This window comes from Oncorhynchus gorbuscha, linkage group LG02, assembly GCF_021184085.1.
Source record: "Oncorhynchus gorbuscha isolate QuinsamMale2020 ecotype Even-year linkage group LG02, OgorEven_v1.0, whole genome shotgun sequence".
NCBI classification, from domain to species: domain Eukaryota; kingdom Metazoa; phylum Chordata; class Actinopteri; order Salmoniformes; family Salmonidae; genus Oncorhynchus; species Oncorhynchus gorbuscha.
The window spans coordinates 56,816,234-56,830,269 of NC_060174.1; the positions used below are offsets into that span (position 1 = coordinate 56,816,234).

General features: G+C 43.4%; 1 protein-coding gene across 1 annotated transcript in view; it reads right to left on the reverse strand.

Annotated features, from left to right (window-relative positions):
• LOC124005090 (rho guanine nucleotide exchange factor 15-like) overlaps positions 1–14,036 on the reverse strand; it is a 51,688-nt gene that overhangs the window by 582 nt on the left and 37,070 nt on the right. Inside the window, exons 13-16 of the mRNA XM_046314027.1 lie at positions 4,323–4,477; positions 3,983–4,159; positions 3,780–3,862; positions 3,568–3,672 (exon numbers count right to left, since the gene is read on the reverse strand). Of these exons, the coding sequence (XP_046169983.1) occupies positions 3,568–3,672; positions 3,780–3,862; positions 3,983–4,159; positions 4,323–4,477 (520 nt within the window). The remainder of the gene's footprint in view (positions 1–3,567; positions 3,673–3,779; positions 3,863–3,982; positions 4,160–4,322; positions 4,478–14,036) is intronic.

Genomic DNA, 14,036 nt, shown 5'->3' on the forward strand with positions numbered 1-14,036 from the left:
CTTTTTCACAATGTTACGTTAACCTTATTCTTAAATAAAAAATAAAAAATTCCCTCAATCTATACACAATATCCCATAATGACAAAGCAAAATCAGTTTATTGCATTTACATAAGTATTCCGACCCTTTACTCAGTACTTTGTTGAAGCACCTTTGGCAATGATTACATCCTAGTGGCGGCTTCTATGTTACGAATCCCTTTTGGCGCGACAGTCTAGGGGAGATTGTAACGAGACCCGTAACATAACTCATGCAAATTATCGTGAAAGTGAGAACGAAATAACCACAGACAACTAAATTACCATCAAACACATGGTTTATTAGAAAACACATGGTAATCAAATTTTGTCACATACACATGGTTAGCAGATGTCAATGAGAGTGTAGTGAAATGCTTGTGCTTCTAGTTCCAACAATGTAGTAATAACCAACAAGTAATCTAACTAACAATTCCAAAACTACTGTCTTATACAGTGTAAGGGGATAAAGAATATGTACATAAAGATATATGAATGAGTGATTGTACAGAGCAGCATAGGCAAGATACAGTAGATGGTATCGAGTACAGTATATGCATATGAGATGAGTATGTAAACAAAGTGGCTAGTGATACATGTATTACGTAAGGATGCAGTAGATGATAGGTGGCAGGTAGTTTGCCCCCAGTTATGCGTTGTGCAGACCTCACTACCCTCTGGAGAGCCTTACGGTTGTGGGCGGAGCAGTTGCCGTACCAGGCGGTGATACAGCCCGCCAGGATGCTCTCGATTGTGCATCTGTAGAAGTTTGAGTGCTTTTGGTGACAAGCCAAATTTCTTCAGCCTCCTGAGGTTGAAGAGGCGCTGCTGCGCCTTCTTCACGATGCTGTCTGTGTGAGTGGACCAATTCAGTTTGTCTGTGATGTGTATGCCGAGGAACTTAAAAAACTTGCTACCCTCTCCACTACTGTTCCATCGATGTGGATAGGGGGTGTTCCCTCTGCTGTTTCCTGAAGTCCACAATCATCTCCTTAGTTTTGTTGAGTGTGAGGTTATTTTCCTGACACCACACTCCGAGGGCCCTCACATCCTCCCTGTAGGCAGTCTCGTCGTTGTTGGTAATCAAGCCTACCACTGTCGTGTCAACCGCAAACTTGATGATTGAGTTGGAGGCGTGCATGGCCACGCAGTCGTGGGTGAACAGGGAGTACAGGAGAGGGCTCAGAACGCACCCTTGTGGGATCAGCGGGGTGGAGATGTTGTTGCCTACCCTCACCACCTGGGGGCGGCCCGTCAGGAAGTCCAGTACCCAGTTGCACAGGGTGGGGTCGAGACCCAGGGTCTCGGGCTTGATGACGAGCTTGGAGGGTACTATGGTGTTGAATGCCGAGCTGTAGTCGATGAACAGCATTCTCACATAGGTATTCCTCTTGTCCAGATGGGTTTGTGCAGTGTGGTTGAGATTGCATCGTCTGTGGACCTATTTGGGCGGTAAGCAAATTGGAGTGGGTCTAGGGTGTCAGGTAGGGTGGAGGTGATATGGTCCTTGACTAGTCTCTCAAAGCACTTCATGATGACTGAAGTGAGCTCAGTTACCTTAGCTTTCTTGGGAACAGGAACAATGGTGGCCCTCTTGAAGCATGTGGGAACAGCAGACTGGTATAGGGATTGATTGAATATGTCCGTAAATACACCGGCCAGCTGGTCTGCGCATGCTCTGAGGGCGCGGCTGGGGATGCCGTCTGGGCCTGCAGCCTTGTGAGGGTTAACACGTTTAAATGTTTTACTCACCTCGACTGCAGTGAAGGAGAGTCCGCATGTTTTCGTTGCAGGCCGTGTCAGTGGCACTGTATTGTCCTCAAAGCGGGCAAAAAAGTTATTTAGTCTGCCTGGAGCAAGACATCCTGGTCTATGACTGGGCTGGTTTTCTTCTTGTAGTCCGTGATTGACTGTAGACCCTGCCACATACCTCTTGTGTCTAAGCCATTGAATTGAGATTCTACTTTGTCTCTATACTGACTCTTAGCTTGTTTGATAGCCTTGTGGAGGGAATAGCTGCACTGTTTGTATTCGGTCATGTTACCAGTCACCTCGCCCTGATTAAAAGCAGTGGTTCGCGCTTTCATTTTCACGCGAATGCTGCCATCAATCCACGGTTTCTGGTTAGGGAATGTTTTAATCGTTGCTATTGGGTAGGAAACAGGAGGTGTGTCTTCTGATTTATTGGATACACACACACCCACAGGATACCTGTATCCGTAACACGCTACAATGTTGGCAAACCTGTATTTGGGACTTCCTCCCGTTCTTCTATGCAGATCCTCTCAAGCTCTGTCAGGTTGAATGGGGAGTGTTGCTGCACAGCTATATTGCTGCACTGCTATTTTCAGGTCTCTCCAGAGATGTTAGATCGGGTTCAAGTATAGGCCCTGGCTGAGCCGCTCAAGGACCTTCAGAGACTTGTCTCTCTCTTGCGTTGTATTGGCTGTGTGCATTGTCCTGTTAGAAGGTGAACCTTCACCCCAGTCTGAGGTCCTGAGTTCTCTGTAGCAGGTTTTCAAAGATCTCATTGTACTTTGCTCTGTTCGTCTTTCCCTTGATCCTGATTAGTGTCCCTGCCCCTGAAAAACATCCCCACAACATGATGCTGCCACCACCATGCTTCACCGTCGGGATGTTGCCAGATTTCCTCCAGATGTGAAGCTTGGCATTCATGCCAAAGAGTTCAATCTTGCTTTCATCAGACCAGAGAATCTTGTTTCTCTTGGTCTGAGATTCATTTTGGTGCCTTTTGGTAACCTGGCTGTCATGTGCCCTTAGTGGCTTCCGTCTGGCCACTCTACCAGAAAGGTCGGATTGGTGGAGTGCTGCAGAGATGGTTGTCCTTCTGATAGGTTATCCCATCTCCACAGAAATACTCTGGAGCTCTGTCAGTGACCGTAGGGGTTTCTTGGTCAACTTCCTGACCAAAGCCCTTCTCCCTGCATTGCTCAGTTTGGTAGTGCAGCCAGCTGTAGAATGTCTTGGTGGTTCCAAACTTCTTCCATATAAGAATCACTGTTCTTTTGGGCCTTCAATGCTGAAAACTGTTTGGTACCCTTCCCCAGATCTGTGCCTAGACACAATTTTGTCTCTGACATTTCCTTCGACCTCAGCTTGGTTTTTGCTCTGACATGCATTGTCAAATGTGGGACCTTTTTGTATAGACAGGTGTGCCTTTCCAAATCATGTTCAATCAACTGAATTTACCACAGGTGAACTGCAATAAAGTTGTAGAAACATCTCAAGGATGATCAATGGAAACAGGTTTCACGTGATCTCAATTGAGTATCATAGCAAAGGGTCTGAATACTTACGTAGATAAGGTATTGTTTCATTGATAAATCTTCAAACAATAAATGGTTCGCATTATCATTATGGGGTATTGATGGGGGGGGAGGAACTAAATCCGTTTTAGAATATGGCTGTAATGTCATTTTGGGGGGGAAATGTCAAGGTCTGAATGCACTGTAAGTCTTCCAATAAAGATGCTTGACAATTCAGTGGGAATTTTGTACTGAAAGTATATTTCCTTGTTTGTTCCACGTACCCTCATGGGTCTTGCATAGCACGTTGATAATGTCAGCAGGCTCCATGGTGAGCTCATCAGCCTGCTGGGCAACGTATTGTTTCACACACTGCACCTGGGGGCAATCTATAATCCCACAAAAGGTTAAGGCTACAATTTCACTTCAGGGAAGTATGTGCATCGAACTAAGAATGTTAATATTTTATAACTGGGTTTGTCATCTATTTACTCACCCCAGTCCTCATAAACCACCTCTTCCTTTCTGTTTGGGTCATTTAAGGAAGGGAATGCTGCCATCCACCGGTGCATATCTGACCTAGAGAGTGAAAGTAGAAACTGGGTACAACACTGTGATGCATTTTTGTCTTTATTCTTCAGTGTATAGTGCATTATCTGAGAGTTGGTTGGTTGGGAGGCTGTGTGTGTGTTCTCTCACTCTGAGGGGGCCTTCAGCAGGTGTTCACAGGCAATGCCTCGGTGGTTCTCCAGCAGTAGCAGACAGAAGGAGTGCTCCAACTTGGGCCCTGGGCCCTCCGCTCCAACCCCAAACCCCGTTGGCTGGACCTGCACCAGGGAGCGGTGGGTGTGGTCTGTCACCATATAGCGCTCTGAGCTGGACAGGAAAGGAGAGAAACTATACTCAACTTGCATATTCACCACCCAGCAGGCAAAATGAGGTTGAAATATTATGACAACCAGTTGCCCACAGCACATTTTCTGACCATTTAATTAAATGCAACTGTTGGTCAGTATGTGGAGTATATCCTTTTGCTTGCCTCTTTTTGCATGTGATGATGAGTAGGTCATTGAAGAGGAAGAGGTAGATGGGGGTGAGTTTGAGACGAGAACTGAAGAGGGAGGCCCCTTTGGATAGCTCATATAGCTCTCCTCTCTTCTCCAGGAAGCGAGCCTTCGAGACAATGGGAACAGCCTGCATGTGGACATGGTGGAGAGACAGGGTCTCAATCAGTGAGCTTCACCCAATCAAACATTTTTAAAGACCCTTTCTGCATTTGCCACAAAGGCTTCGTTCACACAAGCAGCCCAAATATATATATTTTTCTCACTCATTTGTCTTCGGACCAACTGGGGCCTGGTTTCCCAAAAGCATCTTAAGGGCATTTTCACCAGATTAAAAAAAAAAAATTCACGAGAATGGCCTTATTTCTATTACAGCACATTGGATTACTCTCATTCATATTCCATTCACCCAGTTCAATGTAGCATCGATAGGTGTAGGCTACTACATAATACTCAAATGATCCCGATACTCACGAGGTTGTTACAACCTAGCCTATGATTGAAAGTTTACAATGTAGGTGCACACAGATCGAGAGACATTTGAGGTGACAGATGGTGACATTCATTCACGGCTTGCACACTTGCCTGCATCTATCTGATATTGGGTGTAATCATTAGTCCAACAGTTGCAAACTAGTTTCTATTGGACAAATTAAGGTATGTTTTGTTCCGTTTTCTTCAGTTTAAGACCAGTTTTTCAACAGAATCAGTGGAATGAATACACCCCTGATAACGCCTGAACACAGTTCACTTTCACAGCAGCCACGTTGTATTCCTGGCTTTCCTCTCACCTCTAACCTTCATTTGTGGACTTCAATGCACAACCCATCAGCTGTATGTGACTAGGCGAAAAAATGTTTCCAAGCCAAAACGCTGCACACAGCCTACGTCATTGTCACCATATTAGCTAAATAAAGTCATAGCTAATAGAACTAACGTATTTGTAAACCCACTACAATCACCAGTAATGTTATTGTGCAGTCAGTAAGCAGTCACACCGGAAAATACATTTGTAATACCAAAAGCTTACCTTGACTTGGAGTTCAAGTGTTGTGTTGGAAAGTCATAGCGAGCTACTGTAGCTAACATAGCATCCCTCTGTTTAAGCAGGGTGTTTCAGTAGGCTAAACTAGCTAGATGCATTTGCTAGCTAAGTAAGTGAAAAAGAAAGTGTCACTATTGCTTCTTAATTTTGGAAGAAATTAATTTGTTCAAAACTGTTAAACTATTGTCTTTCTCTCTCTTTGAGCCAAGTACTCACCACATTTTATGCACTGCAGTGCTAGCTAGCTGGAGTTTATGCTTTCAGTACTGGACAACGTGTCAGTTCATGCTGCAAGAGCTCTGATAGGTTGGAGGACCGGAAGTTGTCATAATTACTGTGTAAGTTTATGGAAGGGGGTGAGAACCAAGAGCCTCCTAGGTTTTGTATTGAAGTCAGTCTACGAAGAGGAGGACAGAAGATAGCTGTCCTCTGGGATACACCAATGTGCTATCCCTACAGAGTACTGTTGCAGCTACTGTAGACCTTCAGTGCAAAACAGTGTGTTTTATTGTTATTTGGTGATGTGACTATATTTAGTTTAGTTTTTCAATGTTTTACCATTTTTAATTTGAAGTATTTCACTGAGTAGGATGGTCTTCCCCTTCCTCCTCTGAGGAGCCTCGGTTGCTAGAAACAGAAGTTGTCACATCGACGGTACTGACTTCAGGAAAGTCCTGTGGGGCTTGTGGGGTCCGTCGAGCAAAAACGAAGAACATTGTGTTTTTGAGAGTCTTCCCTTTCAATAGAGTGGTCATTGTAGTTTGTAGACTGTTCGGACACTAGAGACATTTTATGAGAAGACAGATTTTCGGATGTTTTCACTCACGAGACTCCCAGGTAGACAGCCAAAGTTCATTTTTCCCCAAAATATTATTTTTGTAGGCGAAATAGCTTCGTTTGTTCTTCACGTTTGGCTGAGAAATCGCCCAGAGATTGCGGTCACCACAACGCCGAAAAATATTCATAATGAACTCCATAATATCGACAGAAACATGGCAAACGTTTAGAATCCATCCTCAAGGTGTTTTTCTAAGATATATTCGATAATATATCAGTCGGGACAATTCGTTTTTCACTGTGACCGATTGGCGTAATGGCTACCTCTGTATTTTACGCGAGAATCTCTCTCGGAGCCACCATGTGACCACTTACGTAATGTGGTTGCCTACGGCTATTCTTCAACAGAAATGCGTAAAACTATGTCACAATGCTGTAGACACCTTGGGGAATATGTAGAAAGCGTAAGCTCATTTATGGTACATTCACAGCTGAATAGGGAGTCATTGGAATGCAGCGCTTTCAAAACCTGGGGCACTTCCGGATTGGATTTTTCTCAGGCTTTCGCCGGCAACATCAGTTCTGTTATACACAGACAATATCTTTACAGTTTTGGAAACGTTAGTGTTTTCTATCCAAAGCTGTCAATTATATGCATATTGTAGCATCTTTTCCTGATAAAATATCCCGTTTAAAACGGAAAGTTTGTTTTCCAAAAATGAAAATACTGCCCCCTAACACCAACAGGTTAATGTCAGTGGCATGTCATTGGTAAAAATATAAAAGCGTAAAGGGCCTGAAGAGCTGCCCTGTGGTACACCACACTTTACATGTTTAACATTAGAGCAGCTTCAATTAACAAAAATCACCTGTGTTCCAGTAGATTGCCATATCGTGGATTCATAGCCATCTGAGGTTCAAAAGCCATAACATATTCAGTACAAGTCACAAGATTGGACACACCTACTCATTCCAGGACTTTTATTTGTACTATTTTCTATATTGCACAATAGTGGAGACATCAAAACTATGAAATCACACATATGGAATCATGTAGTAAACCATTTTTTTTAACAAATCAAAATATATTTTATATTTTATATTCTTCAAAGGAGCCTCCGTTTGTCTTAAAGACCATTTTGCACAATCTTGGTATTCTCTCAACCAGTTTCCTGAGGTAAGCATCATAAATCATTTCAATTAACCTTTCTAGCGCAGGGGTTCTGCTAGCGGAACACCCCGACAAAATATTTTTTTGAAATATGTAACTTTCACACATTGACAAGTCCAATACAGCAAATGAAAGATAAACATCTTGTTAATCTACCCATCGTATCTGATTTAAAAAAAATGCTTTACAGCTAAAGCACAACATATGATTATGTTAGATCACCGCTAAGTCGAAAAAACACAGCCATTTATCCAGCCAAAGAGAGGTGTCACAAAAAGCAGAAATATAGATCAAATGAATCACTAACCTTTGATCTTCATCAGATGACACTCAGGACATAATGTTACACAATACATGTCTTATTTGTTCGATAATGTGCATATTTATATCCAAAAACCTCAGTTTACATTTGCGCCTTACGTGCAGTAATATTTTGATTCAACAACATCAAGTGATTTTGCAGAAATACCAATAATAAACATTGATAAAAGATACTAGTGTTATTCACATAATTAAAGATAGACTTCTCCTTAATGCAACCGCTGTGTCAGATTTCAAAAATACTTTACCGAAAAAGCATCATCTGAGAACTGCGCTCAGAACCATAAACAGCCAGAGAATAGCTGCCATTTTGCAATCAACAAAGTTAGAAACAATGCCATAAATATTCACTTACCTTTGATGATCTTCATCAGAAGGCACTCTCAGGAATCCCAGTTCAACAATAAATTACTGATTTGTTCCATCATTTATGTCCAAATAGCCACTTGTTTTTAGCGTGTTCAGCCCAGTAATCCATCTTCAGGAGTCGTGAGCATTTCATCCAGACAAAAACTCAGTTCCGTTACAGTCCTTTAGAAACATGTCGATGTATGAAATCAATCGTTAGGATGTTTTTAACATAAAACATCAATGTTCCAACCGGAGAATTCCTTTGTCTGAAGGAAAAGCACTGGAACGTGAGGTAAGTGCACGTCATGAGACCAAGGCTTTCTGCCAGACCACTGACTCAAAGAGGTCTCATGAGCCCCTCCTTTATAATAGAATCCTCATTCAAGTTCCAAAAGACAGTTGACATAGGGAAGCCCTAGGAAGTGCAACCTCCATATCTCAATGTGTACTCGGTAGGCCAAGCTTTGAAAAACTACAAACCTCAGATGTCCCACTTCCTGGTTGGATTTTTCTCATGTTTTCACCTGCCATATGAGTTATGTTATACTCACAGACATCATTCAAACAGTTTTAGAAACTCCAGAGTGTTTTATATCCAATAGTAATAATAATATGCATATACACTGCTCAAAAAAATAAAGGGAACACTTAAACAACACAATGTAACTCCAAGTCAATCACACTTCTGTGAAATCAAACTGTCCACTTAGGAAGCGACACTGATTGACAATACATGTCACATGCTGGTGTGCAAATGGAATAGACAACAGGTGGAAATTATAGGCAATTAGCAAGACATCCCCAATAGAGGAGTGGTGACCACTTCTCAGTTCCTATGCTTCCTGGCTGATGTTTTGGTCACTTTTGAATGCTGGCTGTGCTTTCACTCTAGTGGTAGCATGAGACGGAGTCTACAAACCACACAAGTGGCTCAGGTAGTGCAGCTCATCCAGGATGACACATCAATGCGAGCTGTGGCAAGAAGGTTTGCTGTGTCTGTCAGCGTAGTGTCCAGAGCATGGAGACGCTACCAGGAGACAGGCCAGTACATCAGGAGATGTGGAGGAGGCCGTAGGAGGGCAACAACCCAGCAGCAGGACCGCTACCTCCGCCTTTGTGCAAGGAGCAGGAGGATCACTGCCAGAGCCCTGCAAAATGACCTCCAACAGGCCACAAATGTGCATGTGTCTGCTCAAACGGTCAGAAACAGACTCCATGAGGGTGGTATGAGGGCCCAACGTCCACAGGTGGGGATTGTGCTTACAGCCCAACACCCTGCAGGACGTTTGGCATTTGCCAGAGAACACCAAGATTGGCAAATTCGCCACTGGCGCCCTGTGCTCTTCACAGATGAAAGCAGGTTCACACTGAGCACGTGACAGACGTGACAGAGTCTGGAGAGGCCGTGGAGAATGTTCTGCTGCCTGCAACATCCTCCAGCATGACAGGTTTGGCGGTGGGTCAGACAATGCTAGACTTCATGTGGCTGGAGTGTGTCAGCAGCTCCTGCAAGAGGAAGGCATTGATGCTATGGACTGGCCAGCCCGTTCCCCAGACCTGAATCCAATTGAGCACATCTGGGACATTATGTTTCGCTCCATTGCACCACAGACTGTCCAGGAGTTGGCGGATGCTTTCGTCCAGGTCTGGGAGGAGATCCCTCAGGAGACCATCCGCCACCTCATCAGGAGCATGCCCAGGCGTTGTAGGGAGGTCATACAGGCACGTGGAGGCCACACACTACTGAGCCTCATTTTGACTTGTTAAGGGCATTACATCAAAGTTGGATCAGCCTGTAGTGTGGTTTTCCACTTTAATTTTGAGTGTCACTCCAAATCCAGACCTCCATGGGTTGATACATTTGATTTCCATCGATAATTTGTGTGATTTTGTTGTCAGCACATTCAACTATGTAAAGAAAAAGTATTTAATAAGAATATTTCATTCCTTCAGATCTAGGATGTGTTATTTTAGTGTTCCCTTTATTTTTTGGAGCAGTGTATTAGCATCTGGGACAGCATAGGAGGCAGTTCACTCTGGGCACGCTATTCATCCAAAAGTGAAAATGCTGCCCCCTATCCCAAAAAGGATAACAGGTGTACCTTGTAAAAAGTTCATTTGTGGAATTTCTTTCCTTAATGCATTTGAGCCAATCAGTTGTGTTGTGACAAGGTAGTGGTTGCATACAGAAGATAGCCCTATTTGGTGAAAGACCAAGTCCATATTATGGCAAGAACATCTCAAATAAGCAAAGAGAAACAACATTCCATCATTAGTTTAAGACATAAAGGTCAGTCAATATGGAATATTTCAAGAACTTGAAAGTTTCTTCAAGTGCAGTCAAAAAAAACATCAAGCACTATGATGAAACTTGCTCTCACGAGGACTGCCACAGGAAAGCGTAGCCTAGTGGTTAGAGCGTTGGACTAGTAACCGGAAGGTTGCAAGGTCAAACCCCCGAGCTGACAAGGTACAAATCTGTCGTTCTGCCCCTGAACAGGCAGTTAACCCACTGTTCCTAGGCCGTCATTGAAAATAAGAATTTGTTCTTAACTGACTTGCCTAGTTAAATAAAGGTTTAAAAAAAAGGAAGACTCAGAGTTACTGCACAGGAAAATTAGAGTTACCAGCCTCAGAAATCATCATTAACTGCACCTCAGATTGCACCTCACAGAGTTCAAGTAACAGACACATCTCAGAGGTCATACAATAAGTTTTGTTGTGATTCATATGTTGATGATGTAAAGAATATTTGCTGATCTGTGGTGTGTAACGAGGAGCAACCAGACGCTCCACTTGATGCATTTATGAAACTACTTCTTCCAGTTACTAAGAATCCCATTAAGAAAATGACTGTAAAACCTTAAATCCCCTTGGATTGTTTCAATGATGATGAATTGAAACAATTTATGGTTGAGAGGGATGAGGCAAAAGGTATGGCAATTAAGTCTGGCACCCCAACTGATTGGCAAACATACTGCAAATTAAGAAATCATGTGGTTAAACGAAATAAAAATAAACTACACTATGAAACAAAGATAAATTATATAAACAATGATAGTAAATAGCTCTAGGGAACCTTGATATTAAATTCTGTGGAAAAAAGCAAACTCCGCTCCTTCATTCATTGAACCAGATGGCTCATTCATCACAAAGCCCACTGATATTGCAAACTACCTTATGACTTTTTCGTTGGCAAGATGAGCAAAATTAAGGATGACCTGCCAGCAACAAACACTGACACTACACATCCAAGTATATGAGACCAAATTATGAAAAACAAGAATTGTACTTTTGAATTCTGTGAAGTCAGTGTGGAAGAGGTGAAAAAATTATTGTTGTCTATCAACATTGACAAGCCACTGGGGTCTGACAATCTGGATGGGAAATTATTGAGGATAACAGCAGACGATATTGCCACTCCTATTTGCAACATCTTCAATTTAAGCCTACTAGAGAACGTGTGCCCTTGGGCTTGGAGAGAAGTCATTCCGCCACCCAAGAATACTGGCTCAAATAGCCGACCAATCAGCCTTTTTACCAACCCTTTAGTGAACTTCTGGAAAAAATGTTGTTTGACCAGATACAATGCTATTTCACAGTAAACAAATTGACAACAGAATTTCAGCATGCATATAGGTGTCACGTTCTGACCTTAGTTCTTTTGTTATGTCTTTGTTTTAGTATGGTCAGGGCGTGAGTTGGATGGGTTGTCTATGTTCCTTTTTCTATGTTTTGAGATATCTGTGTTTGGCCTGGTATGGTTCTCAATCAGAGGCAGCTGTCAATCGTTGTCCCTGATTGAGAACCATACTTAGGTAGCCTGGTTTCACTTTTGAGTGGTAGGTGATTATGTATCCTGTATTAGTGTTTTCACCATACGGGACTGTTTCGTTTGTTTGTTTATACTTTTGTTATTTTGTTCAGTGTTCTGTTGATTTATTAAATATATCATTATGGACACTTACCACACTGCACATTGGTCTGATCCTTGCTACTCCTCCTCTGAAGAAGAGGAATTCTGTTACAGAACCACCCACCACTCAAGGACCAAGCAGCATGGTAACGGGCAGCATCAGAAATCTCGGGACTCATGGACATGGGAGGAGATTCTGGAAGGCAACGGACCCTGGGCACAGGCTGGGGAATATCGCCCATCTGTCCTGAGCTGCCGGAGTCGCCCGTCTGTCCTGAGAGCTGCCGGAGCCGCCCGTCTGTCCGGAGCTGCCGGGGCCGCCCGTCTGTCCTGAGCTGCCGGGGCCGCCCGTCTGTCCTGAGCTGCCGGGGCCGCCCGTCTGTCCTGAGCTGCCGGGGCCACCCGTCTGTCCTGAGCTGCCAGGGCCGCCCGTCACTCCAGTGCTGACGGAATCGTCCTTCACTCCAGAGCTGCCGGAGTCTTCCGCCTGTCCGGTGCTAGTGGAATCTTCCGTTTGTCCGGTGCTGCCGGAATCTCCCGTCCATTCAGGACCCGTGGCTTGGGTCCCCAGTCCGAGATCGGCGGCGAGGGTCGCCGCTCTAAAGCGGCCACAAAGGTGGAGAAAGACTATGGTGGAGTGGGGTCCATGTCCCGCGCCAGAGCCAGAGCCGCGGACAGACTCCCACCCAGACCCTCCCCTATAGGTTCAGGTTTTGCGGCCGGAGTCCGCACCTTTGGGAGGGGAGTACTGTCACGTTCTGACCTTAGTTCTTTTGTTATGTCTTTGTTTTAGTATGGTCAGGGCTTGAGTTGGGTGGGTTGTCTATGTTCCTTTTTCTATGTTTTGGGATTTCTGTGTTTAGCCTGGTATGGTTCTCAATCAGAGGCAGCTGTCAATCATTGTCCCTGATTGAGAACCATATTTAGGTAGCCTGGTTTCACTTTTGAGTGGTGGGTGATTATGTATCCTGTGTTAGTGTTTTCACCATACGGGACTGTTTCGGTTGTTTGTACTTTTGTTATTTTGTTCAGTGTTCTGTTGATTTATTAAATATATCATTATGGACACTTACCACGCTGCACATTGGTCTGATCCTTAATGCTCCTCTGAAGAAGAGCAATTCCGTTACAATAGGTAAGGACACTCAAGAAGCACAGCACTTACACAAATGACTGATGATTGGTTGAGAGAAATTGATGATAAAGTGATTGTGGGGGCTGTCTTGCTAGACCTCAGAGCAGCTTTTGACATTATCGATCATATTCTGCCACAGGAAAAACTTGTGTTAAGGCTTTACATCCACTGCTATAATTTGGATACAGAGTTACTTGTATAACAGAACACCGAGGGTGTTCTTTAATGGAAGCTTCTCAAATATAATCCAGTTAGAATCAGGTAGCTGTTTAGGCCCCTTGCTTTTTTTCAATTTTTACTAACTTTGAGTAAACTTTGAGTGTCAATGTATGCAGATGACTCAACACTATACACATCAGCTACTACAGTGACTGAAATGACTGTGTTCACTTAACAAAGAGCTGCAGCTAGTTTCAGAGTGGGTGACAAGGAATAAGAGCCCTAAATATTTCTAAATCTAAAAGCATTATATTTGGAACAAAACACTCACTAAACCCAAACCTCAACTAAATCTTGAAATAAAATAATGTGGAAATTGAGTAAGTTGAGATGACTAAAATGCTTGGAGTAACCCTAGATTGTAAACTGTCATGGTCAAAACATATTGATGCAGTAGTAGCTAAGATGGGGAAAAGTTTGTCAATAATAAAGCAATGCTCTTCCTTCTTAACAAAACTATCCACAAGGCAGGTCCTACAGGCCCTAGTTTTGTCGCACCTTGACTACTGTTCAGTCGTGTGGTCAGGTGCCACAAAAAAGGACTTAGGAAAATTGCAATTGGCTCCGAACAGGGCAGCACGGCTGAAAGAGCTAATATTTTTTTTAAATGTATGTCAATCTCTCCTGGCTGGAAGTAGAAGAGAGATTTTTTCTTCATCACTACTTTTATTTATGAGAGGTATTGACATGTTGAATGCACCGAGCTCTGTCTAAACTACTGGCACACAGCTCGGCCACCCACCCTTCACAGTCC